The sequence below is a fragment of the Loxodonta africana genome, chromosome 16, assembly GCF_030014295.1.
Source record: "Loxodonta africana isolate mLoxAfr1 chromosome 16, mLoxAfr1.hap2, whole genome shotgun sequence".
Classification (NCBI taxonomy): Eukaryota; Metazoa; Chordata; class Mammalia; order Proboscidea; family Elephantidae; genus Loxodonta; species Loxodonta africana.
The window spans coordinates 37,939,693-37,967,383 of NC_087357.1; the positions used below are offsets into that span (position 1 = coordinate 37,939,693).

General features: G+C 37.5%; 1 protein-coding gene across 1 annotated transcript in view; it reads right to left on the bottom strand.

The window, feature by feature from the left end:
- The window catches only part of CC2D2B (coiled-coil and C2 domain containing 2B), a 113,407-nt gene that overhangs the window by 22,514 nt on the left and 63,202 nt on the right, over window positions 1-27,691 (bottom strand). Inside the window, 11 exon segments of the mRNA XM_023546893.2 lie at window positions 1,487-1,585; window positions 2,196-2,292; window positions 7,974-8,083; window positions 9,443-9,563; window positions 11,028-11,198; window positions 12,469-12,560; window positions 15,912-16,004; window positions 22,173-22,376; window positions 23,425-23,563; window positions 25,133-25,280; window positions 26,467-26,617. Coding sequence (XP_023402661.1) covers window positions 1,487-1,585; window positions 2,196-2,292; window positions 7,974-8,083; window positions 9,443-9,563; window positions 11,028-11,198; window positions 12,469-12,560; window positions 15,912-16,004; window positions 22,173-22,376; window positions 23,425-23,563; window positions 25,133-25,280; window positions 26,467-26,617 — 1,425 coding nt within the window.

Sequence of the window (27,691 nt, forward strand, 5' to 3'; positions counted from 1 at the left end):
GCAAGTGGGAGTAAGGAGTAAGATGTATATTAACTTATATGTGACAGACTGACTTGATTTGTAAACGTTCACTTGAAGCTCAATAAAAGTTAATAATAATAAAAAAAAAAAAAATGTAAGCAGAAGTCTGCTGGTGTTTTCCGGGGAAGTGTCTGTTTTCCTGATTCAGGTTCTACTGCCGTTTCTTGTTTTCTCTCTTTCTCCCACTTACAATATGGATATGAGGCTGGAGGTGCAATGAATATTTTGCAACCATGAGGATGAAAGCTACCTGACAAGGGCAGTGGGAACAGAAAGACAAAAGGAGCTTGGACCCTTGATGATATCCTTGAGCTGCTGCACTGGCATCTGGACTTCTTTCTGGGTGAAATTATAAATAGATGCCTTACCTACCTATATTAACCACCCTTAGTCTGGTTTTCTGTTGCTTAGAGCTGAAAGCAGTCCTGATACACACATGATTCCTTCTGACTCAAATGCCCTCATTTGCTTGACAAACTCCTCTACTCATCTTTAAGGACTTTGTTCAAGAGTTATCTATTTTGTGAAGTCTTCCTTGACCCTTCATTCTCCTACTCACTGCCCTGTTACCACCTCTCCCCTTACCCCCTTCCCCCGCATCTCCTCGCCCTCATCCCCCAACCCAAGAAGTTAGGTACTCCCTACTACATGGTCTCATAGTACCTGTCTCATTAAAGCACTACAACATTATGATGTTTTACTAATGTTAGTTTTCTTTAATAGACAGTGAACTCCTTGAGAACAAGAAATGAATTTCTGAATCTTCAGTGCCCATTGTAATTCTCTTTAGGAGACATATTAAGTCTACTCCAAGCAAAATTGGTAGAAATATCCCACTAATCTGAAAGAATATATCAATGTGATGGCTTATGCATGATGAAAATAAACATTAAATATACTATGAGCACAGGCACAGAGATGTCAAGTACCTTGCCTAAGGAAACAGGTAACAGAACCCAAAATGGAGCGTCACCTGGAGGTTTTTAATATTTTGTTGGTCGCAGAGGCATGTTCCTGCTATCTAACCCAACAGCAGAGACCTCTTGGGGGAGGGTCTCACAGAGAACAGATGCTAATCAGCAATCTCACCATTATCAATAAACGTTGCTGACAAGCTGAAACTCCTGGGATCCACAATTACAAAGGAACACCAGTAATCAGAACGTTGCCTTAATCTGGTCCTGTCGAACTATTATATGAAAATATGAATATTGCCTTAAGGACTAAGGCCAGCTATCCTATTCTTCAGTAATCACTCTAAAGATAGAAGAAATAAATTTGTGGGTGTCTTTTGTTCTAGAGATACCCAGAACCTTCAAACACTCCAAAATTCAACGGGCACTCAAATACAGGATCATTTTAACTGACCTACCCACCTGCCAATCACAGTATTTGAAGATAACAGTGTTTCTATTTGCCAGAGGTCAAAACTTAAAATATTTAGCAAAGAACCATTACTGATTACCTCAGATTGTTGCAGAAGAGCAGAGAAAGGGAAGACAACGGACCCAAGCCAATTCTTTCTCACATATGTGTGGCCACTGCAGCTCTTGAGACAGTGATCCTATTAAAATAAACGGTTTTTCTATTATTTAATACGTGACAAGTAGTTTCACATATAGAAAATCATTCTCTTTCATTTAAAAAGAAAATAGTGAATAGAAAATCATATTTTTCTCACATTTTAATCTTTTTAAAAAACAATTGACTATTTAAAGCAAAAATAATGACCTGTTAAGCGGTTTTTTTTTTTTTGACATATATATAATGTATGATAACATCAGCACAAAGTAACAAAGTATAGGAGAGGAAAAGGGAGGTATACCATTGTAATATACTGCTCTTACACTATATGTGAAGTAGTATAATATTATATAAAGGTAGACTGTGATAAACTAAAGAATATATTTTAAACCCTAGAGCAACAATTAAAAATGAAACAAAGGTATAGCTAATAAGCCAACCAGTCGCAGCTTATGCGATGTAGGATCTCTGCTGCTTTTGAAATAACGTGTCATATGTCTGATTTTACTGCACATTGCCTAGCATGTTTGTCAGAAAATGTTGGATATAGATATTGCTTCTGAAAGCAAATATACAAATCTGTTACTAGCCTTCATTCAGTTTGACCTTCTTAGACTTCAACATTGATTACTATAATTATCCTACTTTACCTCATGGTTTTCAATCATCATTTCATCAAAAATGTTGATATATATATTATCTTTTATTTTAGATAAGCTTGAGAAGCTGTAATCATGCCCTGGTGAGCTGCAAATAAGAAAAGCATATTTAAATGCTTACTTTTTTCAATATTCATTTATTTCATAAACGCAATACTCACAGAAGACTATAAAATTACCTGTGTTCTTTTCTTTTAGAAAGTATAAACTAAGAAGAAGCTACGTGGCTTGAAGAGTAGATGCCACCTTTAATTAAAGCCAGTTGTGCTTTGTAATTTATCTTATACCTCTCTTAAGGTGATTTGCATGAAAAATAAAAACGGTTAAATGTCAAGCAGGAAGAGTTTCACTATAACCATTCATCGCAAACAAATTATCTGCAGTATAAGATTTTCCAACGACCTCAAATGCTGCTAGTTTCTGCTAATTCGCCTATGTAGTTAAAATGCTCTTTTGCTCTCAGCTAATGGATAGGACTCTTTAATCATGGAGCTTATTCTCTTTTCCATATTTATTTTCTCCAATCTGAAACTGGGACAGTGGAGTGCATTTAATTTTGGAAGCTGTCTGCTGATGGGTCACTTGATTGTGTACATTTTTGGAGACAGCTGAAAGGACAGTAGTGTAGTATCTCATGAGCAATGAACTTCCATTTTCAGCTCCAGCTTGTGTATTGCATCTTGATCAAATTTGTAACAGTGATAAAAATCACAATCTCATGCAGTAGGTTATTTTGCGTGGGTAAACTGAAGTTCAGAGATGTTTAATAACTTGCTCATGGTAATGCTGCCAGTCAGGGACAGATCCCTGATCTGAATCCAATTCTGACTGACTCCAAATACTAGGCTCTTTTCACCATACCAGGTGCTACTGACATTACTTGTTTAAGCTTGGTGCTTACAGAAGCAACTACTATTTCAGAGGATCCCCAAAAACTCCTATAACTTTCTGAGACCTACAAGCAATGACAACCAAAAAATGGTACTTGAGCTTAGAGAACAATTTTAAGTTGAAGTTTCCTCATATATCTAAATGATACCCAGCTGACTCCCCCAACCTGCTCCTTTGAGGGTTTCTTTTCACGCTGCAATGAAAGGGGACAGGGGAGGTAGGATAGGGAGGGCAAGGAGCATTTACAAACATTATGTCAGCAGGAAAAACAACAGATAACTTGTCCTCAAGACAGTTTCAAGCATGTTGACTTAGCACACCCTTTAAATCATTCAACCCCTTGTGCATCATCTTGCATTTTGTATTCTATGCAAACTTTCCTCAAACTTCACCACAATTCCTCTGCCAAAGTAAAGCTCACTGGTTAATTACTGTTTATTCTGTTTGCATGTGGTTTTTATTCACTAAAATGTTATGGGGAGATGGGAATAGAGGCATTATATCCAAAGCAATGAAAAGTGATAGCTGGACAGTTTTACCTTAGCTGAACCCTTTTATCCAGTTGGTTGTACCCCAAATACAGCTTATCTCACTTCCTTAATTGCAAGAAAGTAAACAGCCTAAGTTCATGTATCTTATTGACAGTTTTTTGTTTTCCTAAGTCAAGTAATTTAAAGCAACATATTTCTTCTAATTCTAACTTCTATATTAATATACCAAATATTTCCCAACACACATGATCACATATTTTGCCTTTACAAACCTTTTAACCAAATACATTTTATATACTCATTACTTCATATCATACAATACTGTAGAATAGATTTTCCTTTCTATCAACACTCCCTATCACACACAAAGAGTTAAAAGATCAGGTAAGCAAATATCAGAGAGCAAGGCAAAGAAAGAGGTAAAAAAAAAAAAAAAAAAAAAGTCCAGCCAGGTAGCCAAATAACAAGGATATCTGCTTAGGAACTCTGGCCAGACGCTTGGAAAATACAACTGAGCCTATGCTGAATCTGAAGAACAAACTTGATATCTGCATCCACAGCATCTAAGCCAACAAAATTCCTAGGTTTGCTGACCCATTAGGTTTTTTCTCCTTTAGTTGAAATAATGGCATAAACAAAGTCTTGCTCCTTGCAAATGCTGGTAAGGGTCTGCAGGGTTTCACTTCCAGAAGTGGAATCTGAGAAGGACTTGGGAAGATATAGGGGTGACTGGTGGTGCCAGGCTCCCACAGCTTGCATCTAGGCCCTCAATGCTGGTAGTTTGCTAGGAAAGTATAATGAGGAGTCTGACTTCATTTTTTTTGATGTCTTACTACTGATGGCTTTTAAACCTCACCCGGAGCTCTTCCCCTCCTGCCCCACATCTGGACAAGCTGATAAGAAAGTCTGAATGCTCCCTCCTTTGGCACAGCAGGGGATTGAAACTAGGTAAGTCCCTTCCTGTGGGAACTCTTGCCCTGGACCCACCTCCTAACCACAATAGAAATTCAGGCCCGTCTCCTTTCCTTGCTTTCTCAGGCCATAATAAAACTTTTCATATCCTCTTGGTTTACGTGTGGCTTCATCAGTCTCAACATAGGAACCAAACTTTGGGTAGGGGGGAGGGTCCATCTGCCTTGCAGGTAGCCGTAACAGAAAGCCTGAGTGACAATGGAGCTTCCTAGTTAGGCCGATAGCCAAGGCCTCATTTATACTTTTTTTTTTTTCTGGTGCAGGAAAGATTGGTTGGAGATTGAAGGGAATCTTCTTCAATCCTGAGAATCAGGACCTACCCACAGAGACAAAGTAAAGAACACAATGCGGGAGGGAAAAGCAACACAAGAAGATCAGGAGACTAGGAAGCATTCAGGAACCTGGAAATTTCAGGAGTAGAAAAGTCAGAGCAAAGCTGTCAAAAAACCATGCAGATAGGAACCACATGATATGCAGAAACTGAAGGGGCGGGACAAGGTGGGCAGGAGAAGGGGGAAAGAGAACCAGAAAAGGAGTCTGATAATGAATACAGTTGATGGTTCCTTATAATTCTTTCACTCCAGTAAGAGTCAAAGATCTATAGGCAGTGACAACTGAAAATTGCTAGTTGAATATAGAGAAAAATTTGAAGTTCCCTGTGGGAATGATTTTATTTCAAATTTCTCTTTATCAATGCACTTTATTTCCAGTCACAATTAAAAACCATTTATATTTGTACAACACAAAGAGTGAATCCTAATGTAAACTCTGGACTTCAATTAACAATAATATATCAATACTAGTTCATCCATTGTAACAAAAGTACCACACTAACGAAAGATGCTAGTAATTGGAGTAACTGCGTGTAGTGGGGCTAGGGAGTATATGGGAACTCTCTGTATGTTCTGTGCAATTTTTATGTAAAACCAAAACTGCTCTAAAAAACAAAGTGCATCCAAAAGAAAAAAAAAAAAAAAAACTACCTAAATTCCTTTAGCCCATCAATATGATTCCAAGTTTGAATTTCTGCATTTTACTTCCAGTACAATTAAGGTGATTACATGATGTTCATTCATTCAAACTATTTATTTTCTTCATACTAGTGAACAAGGGAGACATGGTTCCTGTCCACAGGGAGCTTATATTTTAGTGAATGCACTATTCATGCCAAATACAAATCTTATTGTGTAACAGTCACAATTCTCTCCGTAATTTGTAAATATCAAATATTTTTTGAAAAACATTGTGTATTCTGTCTTTGGGTTTCTACTATTTTTCGTAAATGTCAGTTGTCCCATTTGAAGATATCTGAGAGTCTGTTCTTATTTATGTTGGAAATTTCTTTAAGTCATTCTTACTAGGACTTTGATATTTAGTCTCTAAACCTTCTGCTTATAGCTTACAACCTTTCCACATTTTTCTAAAAATTTTCTATAACTTTTTAAATTGTGAATGATAGCAGTGATGACATTTTAGTTTAGATGAAGTTTCTCCTATCTGTACCGATTCTACCTCTCCCAAGAGATTCTTTCTTTTTTTAAATAATTTTTATTGTGCTTTAAGTGAAAGTTTACAAGTCACGTCAGTCTGTCACATACAAGCTTATATACACCTTACTCCATGCTCCCACATACTCTCCCCCTAATGAGTCAGCCCGCTCCCTCCTTCCAGTCTCTCCTTTCGTGATGGTTTTGCCAGTTTCTAACCCCCTCTACCCTCCCATCTCCCCTCTAGACAGGCGATGCCAACACAGTCTCAAGTGTCCGCCTGATACAAGTAGCTCACTCCTCATCAGCATCTCTCACCAACACATTGTCCAGTCCAATCCATGTCTGATGAGTCGTCTTCAGGAATGGTTCCTGTCCTGGGCCAACAGTAGGTTTGGGGACCATGACCGCCGGGATTCTTCTAGTCTCAGTCAGACCATTAAGTCTGGTCTTTTTATGAGAATCCCAAGAGATTTCTTAAAACCAGAAACCAAACCTGTTGCCGTCGAGTCAATTCCAACTCATAGCGACCCTATTTCTTAGTCCCTAACAAATCTAAAACTTCCTGTAGGCATTGCCATTCTCTCCACATGTTATTCTCACTACACCCATTTGAATCTAGCAATGTATCTCTAAGACAGTGCAGCCTAATGTAATTATTACATTTGTCAACTCTGTTACAATCAGTTCATTTTAGGGCTCTCTTTTGAGGACACTCTTTTGAGGACTAGTCAGGGAGATATTGGACACATAAAAGAGTCAGCACCTGCAAGGTATGATGTGGCCTTCCTGCCTACTAGAAGATGCCATCACATATATGTAAGTGATTATCCAGTACTTCTGAGCTCTCTTAGTATTCACTCGTGGGAGAAGAAGTTAACATGGGCATTGGACAAATTTACCATATAAAATGAGGGGTAAATCCTATGTAATTCTGCTTACAAATTAGATAAAAAGCCAATTTTCCTCTCTCAATATAAAAACAGAGTCATATTACTTGGAAAATAGTTTGGATTTTTGATAGGCACAATATCATGATAAGGGAAATTTTTAACCAGTGGTAAAGCACAACAATGATAGAGGAAGTAAATATGGAATAGATCGATTTATACTAGGTCTATTGTGTGTGTGTGTGTGAGTGTATTCCTAAGCACACATATTTAATTACAGGATTGTTCTAGTCCACATCTGTTTCTTTACTTGAGTACCAAGCAGGAACACAGATGTCTATTTTGTTTAGACTTATAATACTAATTTTGTAACTATTTCAATGAAAAGCACCTTTAATATACGGGGATACTGTAGGAAAGGACTCTATCACTCTCTCTTTTAAAGTACAAACAGCCTAAAAATTTAAAGCAAACTGACATGTTTTGAAGTAAAGGAAGTCCACTGTTTTAAATAGCTTGTCTTATTTTTACTTCTATGTAGTATTTCATTGCACAAAATGCCATAATTTATTTATGCTTTGTTGATAGCCCTAGGAAGCTATTTCAGTAATACCACATTTCTTAAACTGGATAGTAGATATATAACCCCTTGCTGTCGAGCTGATTCCGACTCATAGTGACCCTACAGAACTGCCCCATAGGAGCCCTGGCGGCCCAGTGGTTAAGAGTTCAGCTGCTAACCAAAAGGCTGGTAGTTCGAATCTACCAGCTGCTCCTTGGAAATCCGTATGGGGCAGTTCATTTTATTATTTTTTAAAATTATTTTTAATATTTTTCTTCAGAGCTTACGTACATTATTTTATACACATATATACACATATTTTATACATACATATTTACATATATATGTGTATATGTATTTCAAAATTAAAAACCTTGAAAAATAAAGCCTAGATCATTAATTTCAATAATGACTGAAGAAAATAATTTTGTTATTGCTATTTTTTTCGTGTGGAGGAAAAATGGACTCCAACTTACACAAAGTCTACTCCAATTTCTTCATTCCAGCATGGGTGAGATCCACATGATGTATTGGTTTGGTATACAGTGTGTTGAAAAGAAACTTCCACAAAAGGGTGTACAGTATCCTGAAACACATAATAAATATTGACTAGAATTTTGTAGTATCTTTAGATAGTTGATAAAGGTAGAAGACTATGAAATTACTTGGTTAGTGGATGGCAAATGAATGGCTTCCTTTTTCTAGTGTTTCAAATAACTATTATTTATTCATTCATTCACTTAATAAACATTTATTGGTCCTATTATATACCAGCTGATTTTCTAGGATCCCTGGTGGTGCCGTGGATAAGAGCTTGGCTGCTAACCAAAAGGTCAGCGGTTCAAATCCACCAGCCGCTCCTTGGAAACCCTATGGGGCAGTTCTACTCTGCGTTATAGGGTTGCTATGAGTCAGAATCCACTCAACGGCAACAGGTTTTTGGGTTTTTCTAGGATTCAAAGATAAATGGAACTTCTAAGGATTTTATAATAAATGGGGGAAAAAACAGACCAACAAGTAATTGCAATGAAATGTGAGAAATAAAGTAATAGGAATATATTCAAGGTGTAATAGTTACTCAGAAGAGGGAATGATTAACATTCTGGGGTGAGGATAAGAAGGGATTCACGGAAAAAACATTGCCTGAGCTTAGGTTTTTTTTTTAATTTTTATTGTGCTTTAAGTGAAAGTTTACAAATCAAGTCAGTCTCTCACATAAAAACTTATACACACCTTGCTACATACTCCCAATTACTCCCCCCCAATAAGACGGCCCAATCTCTCCCTCCACTCTCTCTTTTCGTGTCCATTTTGCCAGCTTCTAACCCCCTCCACCCTCTCATCTCCCCTCCAGGCAGGAGATGCCAACATAGTCTCAAGTGTCCACCTGATCCAAGAAGCTCACTCCTCATCAGCATCCCTCTCCAACCCACTGTCCAGTCCAATCCATGTCTGAAGAGTTGGCTTCAGGAATGGTTCCTGTTCTGGGCCAACAGAAGGTCTGGGGGCCATGAACACTGGGGTCCTTCCAGTCTCAGTCAGACCATTAAGTCTGGTTCTGAGCTTAGGTTTTGAAGCATTAAGTAGTAGTCATTTGACCAACAATTTGGGACTATGTGGAGGCCATTCTAGGCAAAGTACAGATCATGTGCAGGGCATGTAGAGAGGCCTTCTAGGACAAGGAGTAATGTGATACTGCTGTGGGGTAGAGAGAGATGAGGCTGATTGTCAGGCAACGGCCAAATCATTAAAGATTTTTGTGGCCATTCTAAGGAGCCTGTACCTTATTCTAAAGACCATGAGAGCAGGGGATGAAATGGTTAGAATTATATAAAGAAAATGTTCACTGTCTTATGGAAAGTAAACTAGAAGCCCAAGAGAGGATAGCTGAAGAGACCAATTAGAAGCCAGTTGCAATTCAGGGCGTACATAATGAATACTGCACTTTATAAAAGTGTTAAATACTTATCTCATTTAAAAGCTCTCCTGAAGCTACTGATTTGATTGTTTCTTTATGTCTGAGATGAGATATGGATGACATCCAATAAGTAGGCATATCCAAAGCTCTGCAGGAAAACAAAATAGAGACATATACTTTAATTAATTTAATATTAGTTTTGGTAGATGTTTTGCCTATATGCTTATTGAAATATATAATTCAGTGACCCTGGTCTTTTTACTTTGGATCCTCATAGTGTAGGTGATTAGAACTAAACATTTAATAACCACTACTCCAGAAGAGTGACTCTAAAGGCTGAGTTATGGACTGGATCCAATTTATGATAAAGTTTTCCCTGGTCCTCAGCAAAATGAGAAAAATAAAGAAAGTGATATTTTGAGGTTTATATCCTTCCTACGTTTTTGTTGTTACAATATTTTTCTTTTACAAAACGATGATTTGTAGAAAATGGTGTTTTTTTTATCTACTTCATAAGAATGTTAGCCTCTGAAATGTGCATTTGTTTTGTGAATATTCAATTCTATTTGATGAATAGGTTGTAGTTTAACTATAGATTCCTGGGAAGAAAGGCCTGGTGATAGATTAAAAAAAATCAGCCATTGAAAACCATATGGAGCCCAGCTCTCTGATACACATGGAGAGGCCATAAATTGGAGTTGGCTCGATGGCAACTGGTTGTTTTAACTATAGATCAGTAGCTAGTAAGCAAAAAGTTTGTTTTTACCTAGGTAGAATTCAGGGATTGTGATAACCGTAAGCTAAGCAAGTAGAGAATATGTGTGCTAAACATACAGAGCAATAGCTAATATTCCTGAGGCACGTGGATATTAACATACTCATGTCCATAATATACTAACCACACGTGAGACTAAATATGTAAGAGGCACTAAATTCAGTGTGCTCTAAATATACATGAGCACTTAATATTTATGAGGCCTTAATTTGGCTGTTCATTGGTATACCCATTCTGACCCACGTAGGCTCTGCTCAAGAAACACAAAACCTACTGAGTACCTACAGAAGGGATGGATGAGATTTGATTTTTGAAAGGTCACCTAAAATGACAAGACCAAAACATGAAGAGCAGGTTTCTGATTTCATGAAGCAATTCTGATTTCATGAAGCATTTCAAGTTCGGTTCATAGCTTTCCTGGATGTTTCCTAGTACAGAACTAATGTTCCTCCTACTCTTCCCAGCTTTCTGCTTCCAATACAGAGAGGGGAGATGGTGAGGAATACTGCAGTTGGCATCAGCAACTTCAGAAGTTTTCACAAGAGGAAATAAGGACAAAAGCCATCTATTTGGTATAACATGAAAAGGTGAGCAGGTGGCAAATACCCCAAAATACACGTGTTAAAGTTACCTTGGGAATCCCAAACTTCTGAAAACTCTTTATACATGGCAATGAAAGTTAAGTTTGACTATTCCAGCGAAGGTTTCGACTTTCATCCAGTTTAAGTATTTGAAGTATTAATAAAGTGCAAAAGGTGCACAAAGAGGGCAGTATGGAGATTTATCACACTTAAGACAGACCTTCTGAAACTCTTAAAAACGTGTATATTGCCTTACCTATTGACTGTTGTTTTTCTGGTAGGAATATTATAAGCCCTCAGTATTCTGACAAGAATCTTAATGTCTCCATGAGAGACAGTCTGTGCTGCAAGCTTTTTCCTTTCTTTCCTTCGAGGCTTTAACTTTCTTCGTCGTTCAACAAGTTTACAAATTGCATGTGTCAACTGGCTAAAGAGTAAAGAACAATCATCTCTATATATGCAAAAAATCTAGTTTTAAAAGGTATTGATTTTTTAATTAATTTTTGTAAATGAGGGCATTATTCTGAACCATATTCTCTCTGTTATGGAGGGGAAAATGAAAGGCATCTTTCTGAGGATAGAAAGGAGGAAATGCTATGTTCACTAATGCCGAGAGACAGTGTGACTGCGCCATGCCTTTTCAATACATGGTCCAAGAGGAGACAAGGGGACAGAGAGGTAAAGCCATGAAACATGATGCTCTTTCGGAAGATTATTCATTTTTCAGGAATTATTATGAATAAGTGAGTACCCAATAGTTGAAAGATATTGGGTGCTCAAATTTTCTACATGGCTCTGAAACAGGAGTTATTAGTTATACATGCTGCCAACCCTGGTAACACAAACCCATACAATTATAGCTTTATGGTCACACTCATTTTCCCCTCAAGGACTAAAAATAAAACAATAGATTTCAGCATCCTAAAACAACTAAAACCTTATTGCTAATACTAAGAACCAGAAAGTGGTCCCCAGGGAGGTTTCCCAAGGAGGTTTCCTAGAGACATAGCAGTCCTCCCCTTGTTTCTACTCCTAAGTTTCACAAATAGGACAATATGGGAATTGAGTTACTTCAGCCAAGGGCTCCCCCAGCTGCTGTCTGTGGGTCACAGCACCTTTATATGGCTGCGGATGCTCAGGTGTGAAAAGGGAGCTTACAGGTTTAGTGAGTGGTGCTATCAGCAATGGCATTTCCAGTAGTCCCAGGACAGGAAAAATCTTAGAGCAAAACTAATTTGGGATAATGGTGTTTCTTCTATTTTTCTTTCTTGTTCTAAAAATGATTAATAAGGAGAGGGAAAAAACTACCCTAAAAGACTGTATAATTGAAAACATATGTCATGTAGATATATCCAAAAAGCAATTTTAAAATGACCAAATACATTTTAAGTTACTATATCTCACTTTGGAGCCCTGGTGGTGAAGTGGTTAAGAGCTCAGGCTGTTAACCAAAAAAATGGTTGGCAGTTCGAATCCACCAGCCACTCCTTGGAAAACTTATGAGGCAGTTCTGCTTTGTCATAGAGGGTCACTATGAGTCAGAATCAACTTGACAGCACACAACAACAACAAATCTCGCTTTACGCTCTGAAACTGCACCTTTTGACATGTGACTTAATATAAAAAATGGAGAAATTACTAGAGGGCTTTGAAAATATTAGCAATATATTTCATATTTAAAACAGTTTTATATGTACCTTGCAGACATAATTTCTTCATAATCAGTCACAATATCTGATAAGTTAAATCTGCTGACTTTGACAATTCTTTTCATTATCAACCTTCTCATCTACCAAACAAAACAAAACACATTTTTAGAATTTAGAGAAATGCATAGTTTATATATTAAGGTCAAGTATTTGCAATACTATAGGTGCCACTATTTTTTATTCTTAGTTTTTGCAAGCAATGAATGGAAAGGGGTATTAAAAGGAGTATTAGATGAGTGCAAATATGGTTCTGTTTGCTGCCATTATTAAAACCATTCCCAACTCTCACATTAATGACACACTGATGCAAGTTCCATGCCCTTCCATATCCATTTCGTCTTAACCCAACTCTTTGCTCTCATCTTTTTCCCTATCTAATCCACAGAATACAGAGACAGAATTAGTTTCCACCAAAGGAGATGGTTGCCCTGTGAATCCGTTTTTACAACAGCCACTTGTAATGGGCACATTTATAATTGACATGAATCTTGATCCACAAGCTCAAAGAAATATCATCACATTTCCTTTAAGCCAAACCTATTCTGTCTTTAAGCCTTTCAGCTTTACATGAAATTTGGTCCTTTCCCTAAGCCCTTGCTGCTTGCAGAACCGACAGGCCTTGGTTCCTTCAAGGACTTCGAAAATCTCCTTTTTAATCTCAGGGATTCACTTCCTTTCTTCTCCATTCCCATCCTTCTTTGGGCTTTCAGACAGGAAACCAGGAAGGGATGTGTCAACAGGCAAGCCCTGCCACAAATCATCCCAGAGACAGAATAATCTAGAGCCTACTCTTCTGCTTGATTCGGGTAGGAAAACAGGGACAAGGGTGGAGGTCAGAACAGGAAAAATGTAACTTGTAAAAATTATCCTGCCACACAGACAACAAATTGTTTTCCATGAAAGTGAACCAGGCCCTTGGTCCCCATTACTGCTTATTCATTCCCTCTCTCTCTCCTTCTCTTTCCACCTCCCTCCCTTGGCATCATGCAGACTGGGCTCCTTCCTGCTCCTCCTACAGGCCCGGTATGCTCCTGCCTTAGTGTCTTCACCTACAGTCCCATTAGCCTGGACCGTTCTTCCCCTAGAAAATTCCATGGCTTGCTTCTTTACCTCTTTTTTTTTGAATTGTCACTTTTTTGCTTTCCTTGACCACCTTATTTAAAATTGCACCTCCCTCACACACACACACACACGCGCGTGCACATGCAGAACTTCTGTCCTCTTTTCCTAGCTCATGTTTTCATAGCACGTATCACTCTCTAATATACTAATAATGTTTTGTCCATTATCTGACTTATCCCACTAGAATATAAACTCTATGACGGTAGGATTTTAGCCTGTTTATCGCTGTATTCCCGATGCCTAGTAGAATGTCTGATTCATAACAGGTGCTCAATAACTATTTGTTGAATAGATAAATGAAATAAATAGATAGATACACGAGCCTCTTAGATCCAAACATTTCAGTAAACTTTGTTTAGCAATCCTTGAGACGGCAGGGACTCCAATCTTTACTGCTGCAACCTTGGCCTCAGCCACTGAGTCCAACAGCACAGCAGAAAGTTCAATGCATATCACTCACTGTCCCAGGGGTTCTCCCACAGAAGGATTTCAGCACCTATGGCCCTGATAGGCCTCCAGGGTCAAACCTTCCCAGTGTCTGTAATTACAGTAATTCTCCTTTGAACCTACCAAACTGTAGAATTTTTTTTCCTCCCCCAAATTTCTACATCTGTAATTCAGTGAAAACTTGTAGTTTTAAACTATCCTCAGAAAGCAAAGAAGTCTTCGCAAGGAGTTGAAATATAACCATGCAATTTTCTTAAAGCTCCTTTCTTAAAGTTCACAGCATCCTCAGACCCCCTTCCTGATCCTCTGCTACCCTGCCTTTTGGGCTCCCCCATACATAAAATAGAAGAACAGGGTTAAGAAGGACGTGTTTTCTTTTCTTATGGGCAAGGACAGCTCTTTATTTCCCAAAAGCTAGTAAAGAAGGGGAGGAAGGGCAGGAGTGAGTGGGGGAAAAACACCTGTCAGTGATAAAGGGGGCCTTTTCACACCCAGGACATCTACAGTGGTCGGCATTCCCACCACCATCTTACAGTAACGGAGAAAGAACTAGCACAGGACTTGAGGCTTTGTATCATTTGCCACTCATATCTGAAGTAAAGCAAAGCAGGCATTACTATTGTCTGTTTTACAAAGGAAGAAAGTAGGACTCAGAGAATAGTGTACTTGCCCCATGATACACAGCATAGTCAGAACAGGTCTTTGGACACCTTCTTGGGGCTCTTTTAGCTACAAAATGATTGCTTTTCATCTGTCCCCATGAAAGTCTAGAATGCGCCTTTAGATCTTTCCATGTCTCTCCTTGCTTCTTTTCAAATTACCTTAGAAGGCTTCTCTGGTCGTCTATAGCAAAAGCTATGCTCTTGTGTGAGATTCTACTTTTTCAGGAGTCTTGGAAACCACCTCAACCTTGTGTTTCTATCCCTCACTTCATTAATTTCTCAAACATTTATCAGCATTTTCTGAGTGAAGACCACTGTTCTGGGCACTGCAGATCTACAAGATAAAGTCCCTGAACTCCTGAAGTTTAAAGTGGAGCTATGAGGGGTTGGTGGAAAGAAATCAGGAATGAAATTCAGTGAGGGATTCCACTTTGAATTTGGATGAGGCTTTGCTAGAGTGTTCTGTAAATGTTTAATATTTGACTTTATATTGAAGCATATCTATCTCTCTAATCATTTCTGTCTACTTCTGGTAGATCCTTCAGCCCTGGAATTGCTGTGGTCTATTTTTTTTTTTTATGGTACTTTTTTTTTTATGAGACCAGTAAAAGTAGGAAGTCTCTGGGTGGTACAAATGGTTAATGTGCGTGGCTGCTAAACAAAAGGCTGGAGATTTGAATCCACCCAGAGGCGCCTTGGAAAAAAGGCCTAACAATCTACTTCCCAAAAAGTTCCTACTGAAAACTCTGGCACACAGTTCTACTCTGACACGCACAGGATGGCCATGAATCAGAGTTCACTCTATGGCAATTGGTTCAACTGGTAGTAAAAGTAAGGATTCTGGAAAAATACTGGTATATACCTCAAAGTGAACTTTTAAGGTCGAAGGAGAGACGGGAACTCTTTAATGTTCAAAGTCATGTTGTAAAAAAAAAAAAAAAGCTGGCACGTGCTTTAATGAGTTTGCTGACAATTGAAATATCTTTGAATCAACAACGTACATCAACATTTATAGAAGTTAAGTAACTAACTCTGAAAAGGAAGTCCAAGGAGACTAGAAAAACTCTTGGTTATCAGAAAGAGGTGATGAGTAAGTGGATTTGCCCATCTGACTCTCTGGGAAGAGTAGAAATTCACGCATCCAGCAGACCGGTTTTTGCAAAAGTAAATAAAAACATACTGATGCTGCTTTGTCGTTACCTTTTTCAGAAAATTGGCAGAATGAATCCTTTGTGCAGTAATAGAATTCACATCTGAAATGGATACATCCTTCTCTATCTGACTTTCATATTCCTAAACAGAGAATTAAGTTAGTTTTCACTTCCTGAGTGTAGCAAAGACTTCAGATACCACATACTACAATAAAATATTAACTGTTCATTTCAGCTCATGTGTAGGAGGGCATTGGCAGCACTCTGGCACTGAGGGACAAAAACATTCCTTACAGATTCTTCCACTGAGAATTAGCTAAAAACAGTTTATCACTATATTCTGTTTGCTTCTAGACTGAGGTCCATTCATCTTTTAAAATAGTGTAATGATTAAGAAAAAAAGAAAACCGTGATTGAGTAAACGATGAGAAAATGAGAAAAAGTTCTTCATGTATAGTTTTACCTAGCAATCACTAAAATACAAAATAAATGGGAAGTAGTTTAGTATCTTGGTTAAAAGCATGCCTTTTTGAGGCAGGCAATCCTGGAGTCAAGTTGGCCCTGACATTTCCTGTGTGTTTTGAGAAAAGTTGATCAACTACGCCAGACCTTGGTTTCCTCTTCTGCAGTAATAACAATAATAGTAACTACATCACAGGGTTGTGGTGAGACTTAGCTGACGCAATATCTGCAAAATGCCTGGCACACACTAAATAAGTCAATGTGTCGCTATGAGTCAGAATCGGCTCAACTGCAGCGGGTTAGTTTTGTTTTGTTTTTTTCCTGGTGATTAATAACTTTAACTTTACATGTAAAATTGTTGGCATAAGATTATTTGTTAGGATTCTTCATCTATATAGTTTAGAATAAGTTTGCATCTGTCATGTATGCACTTTGGAATATATCCTCAAGACACGAAAATCCTTTTATATTACAGATATCACTCGAGAATACACAATAATTATGAAGTGGATACTTTAGAATCTCTAGCCATGTTACATTGACTGCTCTTTAATCTGAGGGTCAATTATTTGTTCTTCTAATTATCCAAGAGCAATCTTGGTATTAATTCTGTTGACAAGTAACAACTTTTACTTAAGGACATATGACATCGATATTTTATATCACTTCATTTACTTTCTAAAATATTAATTTGTAGGAGTTAGTTAAATATTCTGGATATTAATATACTTATTTTATGTATTGTAAATATCTTTTCCTAGTTCATGGGTTTTTAGTTTTAATGTTATCAAATTTATTAATCTTTATAGTCTATACTTTGTGTCTTGTTTAAGAAATAACTTTCCTACTCCGAGATTAAGGTATCTGATTAATTTTATTCTTTGTTTTTAACATGTTATCTTCGTCACACATGGTATTTCTTTCTTTTGTGAGATGTGAATCTAATTTTATTTCTTTTCACATAGATGATCAATTCTGCCAGAACCATTTAATGGATTGTCCATTCTTTTCTCACTGATTTATAATGACATCTCTGTCAAATCTAAAACTTCCACATATGCATAAGTCTGCTTTGAGACCCTCTATTCTATTTCATTCGTTTGGAGCTGCATTACTATACTTATAGATTAATTTGGGGAAAATTAGCATTTTACAATGTTCAGTCTTCCTATCAGTGAAAATTTACTCAGGTTTTTTTTTTTTTTACATAATTTGAAGCATGTTTTATAATCTTCTCCATTAAGTTTTTGCACAACTTTTTACAAAATACATCCTATAGATCTTACAGCTTTTATTGTTATTGTAAATGGTATATTTTTTAACCTACATTTTTGAGTGGGTTTTTACTGGCATAGAGGATGCTTCATCTGTCCATCTCTTTTTTCTTTTTGGCTCAACATTTCAAAGTAAATTATAGACATGACACTTCATCTCTACATAAATGCTTACGCAGAACTCTGAAAGCTAAGAACATGCTTCTACACAATCACAATGCCACAGTCACAGATCACAGTTAGCAATTTCCCAATATTATCTAATATTTAATCCACGTCCAAATTTCTCCAATTATCTCAATAATATCTTTTATAGTTTTTTTTTCCAAACCAGAATCTAATGAAGAATCACATGTTGCCTTTAGTCTCCTTTAATCTGGAATAATCTGCCACCTTTAAAAAAAAAAAAATGACTTTTTGAAGCAATCAAAACAGTTGTTCTTACAAGTCAGTTGTCCCACGTTCCAAATTGTTTCCTTATGGTGCCATTTAAGTTGTTTCTCTATCCCTTGCATTTCTTGTAAACTAGAAATCAATCTAAAAGTCTTAATTAGATTCAGGTTACACATTTTTGGCAAGGATACTTCTTCATAGATAATGCTGTGGATTTCATATTGCATCTTTATTAGGGGGCAATAAGGTCTGGCTGTGCCTTATTAGTGTATTAGTTTTCTTTTGCTGCCATAACAAATTACCACAAATTTAACAGTTTAAAACACCACCAATTTATTATCTCACAGCTCTGAAGGTCAGAAGTCCAGGCTGGCTCAGCCGGTTTCTCTCCTTCAGGTTTCACAGGATTGAAGCAAGGCACTGGTCAGCTGGGCTCTCATGGAGAGGATCTGGGAAGAATCTGTTTCCAAGCTCATTCAGGTTGTTGGCAGAATCTACTTCCTTATTGGCTGTCAGCTGGGGCCACCTTTAGTTCCTAGAGGCCTCTCTCCAGTCTTTGTATGCGGGTCTCCAAATCTCAGAGCCAATGAAGGCATCCTAAATCCTTGTCTAGGTTGGAATTTCTCTGACCTCCCCTCCTGCTGCATCTTTTTTCTGCTCCCAGCTGGAGAAAGTTCTCTGCTTTTAAAGGCTTATGTGATTAGATTGGGCTCATTCAGATAATCCAGGATAATCTCTCTATTTTAAGGGATGTAAAGAAATATTATTCACAGATTCTGGGGATTAGGATGTGAACATCTTTTAGAAGCCATTATTCTGTCTACCACAATTAATGAGATTAAGTTTGATCACTGGATCAAGACAGCAACAACCAGATGTCTCCATTGCAAGGGTACAGTTCTTTCTTTTGCAGTTATTTGTTTTTAAATATGGGTATTATATTCAACAAATTTACTAGTTTGCATAGACTGTCGTGTTTTTTCTTCCCATAGACTAACATTTTCTGCAAACAGGGACAGTTTTATCTCGTTCCCAATTCTAACTTCCTTCTTTCCTCCCTTCCATTTAATTAGTTCTTACTGATAAACAGTAGATAGTGGACATCCGGAAACCCTGGTGGCATAGTGGTTAAGTGCTACGGCTGCTAACCAAAGGGTCGGCAGTTCGAATCCGCCAGGCACTCCTTGGAAACTCTGTGGGGCAGTTCTGCTCTGTCCTATAGGGTCGCTAGAGTCGGCACTCGGTCCTGGTTTTTGTTTAGTGGACATCCTTACGTTGTTGGCATTACTGGGAAGCCTTTTAATATTTAACCATTACGTATAACATTTGTGTAGGAGTTTATGAGACAATGAATTTGTACTCCTGATCCTTATACTATACTCATTTTCACAGTCACACAGCTAATAAGGTACTGAATCACAGTTAAGGGATAGATTATAATGAAACAGGTTTTCCAGAACACTGAAAAGCAGGACACAGAGAATTTGCTCAAGGACACTGGGTCTATTTCTTCTCTTGGAGCATGACATGATCTTGGTGACCCTGACTTGGGTTCAAGAGCCAGAATTGTCCAATATTCGTAAACATTCCCTTAAATGGAAGTGTATTTACAATATAAGTTCTTCTGGGTTGGTATAGGAAGAATCAGGCTGTTTTTTGTCCTACTCTGTGTGGACACTGTCACTAGAAGCTTACTCCCCACCAGGGTATCTGGGCCCAGAAAGAAGGCACATAGAAATTTGTTGCAGTTGTCCTGTATGTCCTTCTGTATGTTTCTATATCCCTGGCTAATTAAATGTGAAATCTAATCATCCAGTGACTATACAGGTGGTGCCTTCTCGTCCCCCCTTCCCCACTCTCAATTCTACAATTCACCTGAAACAAACCTGTTCAGTGCAGTTTGCATTAGCAGAAAATCCAAAATGTTGAAACACTGTTTATCAAGTTATAGGAGTTCCCTCCTGATTCTAATAGGATAAAAGTTTCCATCATGAATGAGCACTGAATTTTATTAAATGCCTTTTTGGCATTTATTAAGCAATCATATTTTTTTCCTTTCTTAATCTTCTGTTAATTTTGTAAATTATGTTAATAGATTTTCTAATGAAATCAGCTCTGTGGTCTGGAAATAAACCCTACTGAATTATGATGTACATATAATACATTGCTATTCAATTTGTTAACATTTTATTAATATTTTTATACCTATGATTATAAGTGAAATTGATTTAAAGTTAACTTTTTTTAAATTCCTTGCCCAATTTTGGTACATAGGTCATGTCTGCCTCAGAAAATGAGTTGGGTTGCTTTCTCTCCTTTTCTGTCCTCTGGACGGTTTGTATATAATAAAGAAGGTTAGCAGAGCCCCTGGTTTGGAAAGGCAGGGGCCGTTCCTTTTCTATGATGTCATATCCTCAATTACACTGAGCATTACGCTTTGCCTGCAGTAGCTTATGGAACTGTAGAATTGAATTCAATCCTTGAGAGAAGCAGCAAGAGGAAACGAGATAGCTTTCCAGCTATTCTAAGTCAGGCCTTCACAACGCAGCTTACTAGCTGAAGTTTTTGAGGTCCCCAAAAAGGAGATTAATCACAGTTATTAAAAGTGGAAAATCTTGGTCTGTTAATACCTATCTGTGAATACACATATTCCTATTCACTTATGTTAGTGAAAATAATGATGAATTATCTGTAAATCCTTATAGACGTAATAGTTACATGCACTTACTGGTAGTGCAATGACATTATTACAGAAAAACTGTTTATTTGCATTTCCCCTTTTGCCTCTGAACTACACCAAAGGAGTTTCTCAGACAATCCTATGTGATGCAGATCATGAGTGTCCTCCCACTACAACTTGAATTTTACGTGTTATGAGTTCTGTATACAGTTTTGATTGTGTATCCTCTGAATTGGGTATGAAAGCTAAGGGATGGCTGAGTAGCAACAAAAATAAACACACGTTATTCTCTTTCACTTTGGAAAAAAACAGTCTTTACTATTTTAAAATATTAAGTGGCTTATTAAGGAGCCCTGGTGGCAAAGTGGTTAAAGTGACTGACTGCTAACTGAAAGGTCAGTGGTTCAAAACCACCAGTGGCTCCATGAGTGAAAGATGTGGCAGTCTGCTTCTGTAGAGATTTCCAGCTGCAAAAACTCTAGGGGGTCGCTATGAGTCGGAATCAACTTGATGGCAGTGGGTTTTTTTTTTGGTTTTTGGAAGTAGCTTATTGCAATCTCCCTTCACTCGGAAAAAAAATCAAAGAGTTTATCACTTTTTTCCTTATCAATTAATAATAACTAACCAAAGTTAAATTAATAAAGCAATTTAAACTGATTTTAGCAGAAGGCATTTACTCTTTCTGACTTGTAAGATGTATAAACCACAAGATTTTCCAGCAGAATCTGGTATCTTTTCTAAGTTGGCTGGCATCACCCTGAAGTGTTAATTTTACGGCATATGCATTTTCTTCAGAGACGGAAAAATAATTCCTTTCTTGCGCTATCTTTAACAACTCTAGGGCTAAGACTGCCACACTGGTTAGTGTGGTACGTTGATTTGCTGATAAACATTTAACAACTGGTTCTCTGGGAGTGAGAGGGGGAGCCCCGATCTATGGCATTTGCTGATTTGTGGTGTAAATACTCCCCAGCAACCAATTTCAAGCAAAGAATGTGAAATCACTGAATGTGGTATTGAGAAGAGATGCCCACAATAGATTCTCACCAGCTGGTGCCAGCCGACTCCATCACACCACTGAATAAGATTGACTCTTTTTTCCTCACATATTAAAGTTTCTGAAATTGAGATATGTCTTGTAATCAACACGTAAGTTTAATGTGGTAGTGTTTCTGCCCCTTATCCTCAAAAGCTGCTTTTAAATTGGTGATGCATTACAATAGCAAAAATACGGTATTTACATAAATTTGGAGTATATCTAAAGGATTGTGACGTGAAAGAGACTGGACAACCTAAGTTGGAAAGTCAAGATAAAGACTTTCTGAAATTTGGAAGATCTAAACATTTTAATGCCTAAAGAGAAGGGAAGAAAAAAATCTGTCTACAGGTTATTAGTTCGAAAAAAAAAGAGGAGGAAAGAAGTTTAAGTGAAGATGTGTTTAAAGCAGCAAAATATTAACTTTGTCACACAATAAATCATATTAAAGTAAAAGCCGAGTACCTGGAAGACTAAATCTGGAATCTCTCGATCATAAAGGGGCATGTGCTGAAGAAGGAAAACATCTAATTGACCGGCATTTCTAAGTTGCAATAGCTGGAAACGTTTACTCTTTTTCATTTCCTCCTCAGAAACAAAATTAAATTCATCTTGCAACTGTTCAAGACGGAAATACTTTGGAATGTCTTGGCCCTTATGTTTCATGTACTGTAAAACATAAATAATGTGAAGTCTTTCCTTGAAATGTTATTTTTTTTAAGTCAAGAATTATTTCAAAGCACTGTTTTTTCCCCTCAAGTTTGAGATGTAAGAGCTGCTACAAGTAGGATATGGAGCAACTGAATCAGTCAAGAGATAGAACCTGCAAAAAATACAGGATCTAGCCTATATGGCTTCCCAACCTTTTCCCAGTCAAGGCTTACATTAAAAACAAAAAAAAATTCTAATATTTGTATTGCACAGTGGATTAAAAGATGAAACTGTTCCTAGCTAGTTGCCCTGATGGCTGAGAGAAGGCCAATATTTCTGCACGCCTGGAACCAATTCAACGTATCAGTTGGGAAGCTCTGATATAAAAAAAAAAAATTTTTTTTTTTATATAGGAAAGTGTAATTCCAGTAATCTATTTATGCATTGCCTTTATTCAACAAATGCAAATGTGAGTGCTTGCTATGTGTAAGCAATAGTGCTAGTTACCATCAGAGAAATAGGGATTTATTAGCTGTAGCTCCAACAAGGAAAGATAAAACACATAAATGAATAACTACAATAAATAGAAGAATGAGATTACAGCCATAAGAGCTTATTCAAACAAACAAACAAAATTGACAGGACGGCAAGGAACTGAGACCCTTTGTCTAGCCAAAATTACCAGGGAAGCATTTATCAGTCATACAGGATGAGCTAAGACAGCCACTAGGAGAGCACCTATAGGCAGAGGGAATGACGCGAATAAAGGTATGAAGAAGTACATTCAGAGCACGCAGAGCGATTCAGTTGGCTATACGGAAGAGTACGAGAAGTGATCAGACGATGGCTGGCACTCAGTAGATGTACAATAAATGTTAACTTGAAGGCATTTTCGCTGCTAAATTTATAATTGCCTTTAAAAAAGGATGCTGAAAACTCTCTGTCCTCAGATTTACCTTTATACTCCCCCTACTGCCTAGAAAAAATACACAGCAAACTATGGTAGAGTATGAGAGGATAGGGCTCATGAAATATATTTACAATATTGATATTTGCTATAACCTACCATAATAAACTCCATTAAATCCGAATATTCTGGATTATTTGGATCAATTCTGACTTCATTTGCCCATTCAAAAAGCTTCTGTGTATTAATGAGCCATGGAATTCCAGGAACACCTCTAGCATCTACATTTCTTAAGACACTAACATAAAGAAAATGCTTTGTGAGTTTGCGTGCAACATGCAGGTTATACATTTCTTAGATGGTAAAGTATTTAAGGATAAAATAGAGGGTCTGATGTGTTATTCTCTTGGTTCTTTTTGTATTCTAACCTGTATCGTGGCTTTCTGACAAATGTCTACCCTCCCTTAAGAGACAATAAGCTTCATAAGGGTCAAGTCTGTAAATACGTATCTTTGCCATCTCCACTCTGCGTAGTAGCTAAAGTGTAGCAGGTGCTTAACAGTGCTTACTGGATTAAAGTATTCTGTAAACACTAAACGTAGTAAATTAGATATTTTTTTTTGTAAGATGTGCAATACTGGTAATTTAACCAAAATGTTCTCTTAAGGAAAATTAAGAAACTACTCAATAATTAAAAAAAACCTTTTAGGCTCTATCTTTTTAGTTGAAACATAATACAGATTAATACAATTAACTGGGGAGTACACGCCAGAGAAATATCTTTTTTTGATCATATGAGGCTGTCCTCAGAAGCTGGAGAGTTATAAAGGATGGGCTAGACTGATAATGTGTCCTTAGTGACTTAACCTGTAGGCTAAGTGCCGAAGGAATTCAACCTTAAAGAGTAAGGACTTCTTTAGAGCCATCAATTACCCAAGTTATTTAATCTCTCTCTTCACAGAGAATTTGTCTCTTCATGTCTAATTAGAAGAGTTTGGACTAGATTTCTAATATCCTTTCTACAAAGTACTCAAGAAGAGTTCCAGTCCATAAATTGTGATTCCAGGAATACAGTTCTGACACAAATTCAATACCGTTATTAGCCCAAAAGTAGATACAAATTTTACATTGTCTTCTTTCCATCGCATCTTCTCCTATTCCTATGGTGAAGTCTTCTACAGCTATTGCTGACAAAGCTAACGCGTGGTAAGATTAAGAATAGGTGAAGTTTGAGTATTCTTCCTTTCTTTTACTTTCTATTTCTGTCTTCATATTTGAACTGTCTTGATGGCTATGCCATAAGACATAGTCCCCATGATTCTATCTCAGGGAAAGTAACAAATATGCCAGAACACCACTTGCCCTTGCTACAATGATTCCTCTAGCTGCTTCTATAGGCGTTCAGCTATGGACTATGGCAGCCTCTCTGTCATCTGCGCCCTCTCCACAACTAATTGCCAAGTGAACATCAGCATCTCTTGGGATCATTATAATGTCTTTGGGGGACACTTGTCATGGGATGTTATGAGAGATATCCCAGATTGAGACACTGGGTCTACACACTTCTATGATGGGAGATATAAATAAGCTCCAGAAATAAAATCCTTAGGACACTTGGTCTTTGCCTACAAGTAAATGCCTCTCTCATTAACCGTGTGGCTATAATTCTAAGCACTGAAGAGATATGTTCTCTTATACATAAATACATTTATTGCTTTAGTAGAGTGATTTGAATGAAAAAGAAATCAACTTCCCAATAAACTAAACCTTTCCTGCTGCTATCTGGGTTTTCCCTTTCACAGACACAGGTTTTGTGATACGTTATGTTGAGGACTGGCACTCTTTTTCAAGCATAAAGGTTTACTACCTGCAGTAGGCAGATCTTAATGACTGTGACATAGGTGTCAGAGGAACACCATTTTCATCTAAGGCCCACGACAGAGAATAGCTTAGTTTTCCTGATGTCAGCAGACAAAGTTCTTCAGTTCCATTTCCCTCAAGAAGAAAGGGCACATCTGTTTATAAAAGGATTGAAAACATATGAACTTTTTAGAAAGTGTGCAGTTTGAGCACATTGTAGATATTCCCCTGACTTCTACTTGTGGATTACAGCTGTTCCTGAGATCCCAGGCTCTCATCCTACAGCTTTCCTGGTCTCCCCTCTAAGACACCTCAAGGCAGTCTGCTTCAAACAGACTACAAAAGGAAGAGGAAAATATTGAGCTAAACGCATAGAGATGTACACCTCTATTGTCCTCTTTTTATGTCTGAAAGTTTCTTAATCATTCTTTCTGGGAGTGGCTTCCAGCAAGAAGGGGACCATTGGCAGCAGAAAAAAACGCAGACGAGCTACTCATGCTCCGGTTTCCCTAGATTCCTCTGCATCTTCTCCCTCTCCCCATTTTCTTTCTCAATCCCCACAGAGCTTAACAATACCCCTTGAACCTGTTGTCAGTTCCTAATGCTCCCTAAATTTTTTTGAACCCCTAGTCTTTTCCCTAGGTCTCCACAACCCTATTTTTCTGCTTCACCTAGACTCTAAGCAGACTACACTTTTCCTTCATTGTCCTTTCAAGACTCTTTTGCCTGCTATTTTCTTCTCTCCTCCTTGCTCACTCATTCATACTCCCTTCCTTTTTACCCAGTGGGCACAAGCAGATGCAAAAGCCCTAGGAAGGTGAAAGGGAAGGAATCCAGGGGAGAAGGAGAGAAAAGATAGTGTTCTCACAGAGGTACTAACTTAAATTTAACTGCATAAGAAGGGTAAAATTAACTGAGAAACAACAGAAATGTCCCTTCTTTCCTCTTTCCCTCCCTTCCTTTCTTCTTCCCTTCCCTGTCCAGTTTAGACACGTCAACACCTCTTGGAGCACATTTAAGCTTCACTAAAGGAGAGGCAGAGGCAGAGGCAGACAAGTCCCCTCTCAGGAGTGAAGCACAGGTTCCAGAGAGCACACTGCTCTTACCTTGGACAACCTAGGAAAGCACAGGAGCCAACTTCAAATTTTAAGCTTCCCAAAGATCTGGTTTGAGACAAAGTTTTAAACTCTATAGGTTTAAAATCTGAAAGGAGATTTATGTTCATTTTTAGCCTAGTAGTGTAAATATAAGATTCCATACTCATGTAAATGATCCAGGGTAATTTAGAACATGGTACTCAGGAAGACAATAGGCTGAAGTAAACATATTTAATAAACTCACTGCTTCCTACTTCTCCATATGCAGGTATGACCAGCTTATCACAGCTAAATTCTACATACTCCAAAACAGTTTTGCTTTTCAGCTCTGCGTTGCTGGGTAAAGGTAAATAGAGTTTTGCCAATAAGGTTGTCCTTTTACTTATTTCGTAAACCTAAATATAAAAGAAATGGTGAATAGTTCACACACAAAAAAATACAAAATAAGAAAAGACAAAATAAGGACCCTCAATAACATTTTTATTCATTTTTGAGATACTAGAATATAGAAATAGATATTGCTCTACAGCATTTCAACCACGTTTAAGAGGAACGTAGATAATCACATGTCCTTAAAAGTATAATGCCTTTCACTGGTTTCAAAGAAAATGAATACAAGGATTAAAAACGGAGTTGTGAGAATATAGGTACATATAACACAATGCCCTAATAACTTAATTTTTATGTAGCACTTTTAAAGTTCTTTATCTCATTTAGACCTAATAAAACTTATAGGAAGGAGATATTATTCTGCCCATTTAAAAATGAGGAAGTGAGGCTCGTTAAGAAACTATATTAGTTTTTATCACAAGTGATGAAACCCAGGTTTAACAACTTTGGAAAAGGGGATTCCTTGGCTCACGGAATCCAAAGACAAGTTGAATAACTAATCCGTGGGTTTAGGGGGAGGCAGAAAAAGTTCCCAGGAGAAGGGGGAAGGGAGGTACTGGGTAGACAGTATTGTAGATGTCCACTAGGTATTAAACCCAAGTCTTCTGACTCTATATGCTGCGCTTTCCACTGCAATTCCATGTAAGTTCCTTGCCATAACTACAAGCCTAAATTTTTTTCAAGAGAAAAGTCTTATTTTGACCTATAGTGTGTCATCAATGCTTGGAAAAAACAGTGATATGTACTCTAAGAACAAGGAAAATAAAGAGGGGAGGGAATTGCCCTGAAAGATAAGAAATAATGTGCCAACCAAAAGGATAGTTAAGTAGTCAAGAAAGTATTTAAAAAAAAAAAAAAAAGGTAAGTCAAAGAGGCAAATGCTTTTTCTGGCTATTTCAATACTTTCTTGGTCAGAGTGAATTTAAGCTAACACACAGGTCCCATTGACGAAGGGATTCCTAACGTGGAAATGTTTGTAGGGGTTGTGGCTAATCAAATTCAAGTACTCAGGTTTGTGGGAGAAATTTCTAATTATAAATCAGTAAGCTGACTAACTAAAAAGAGAAAATAAATGGATG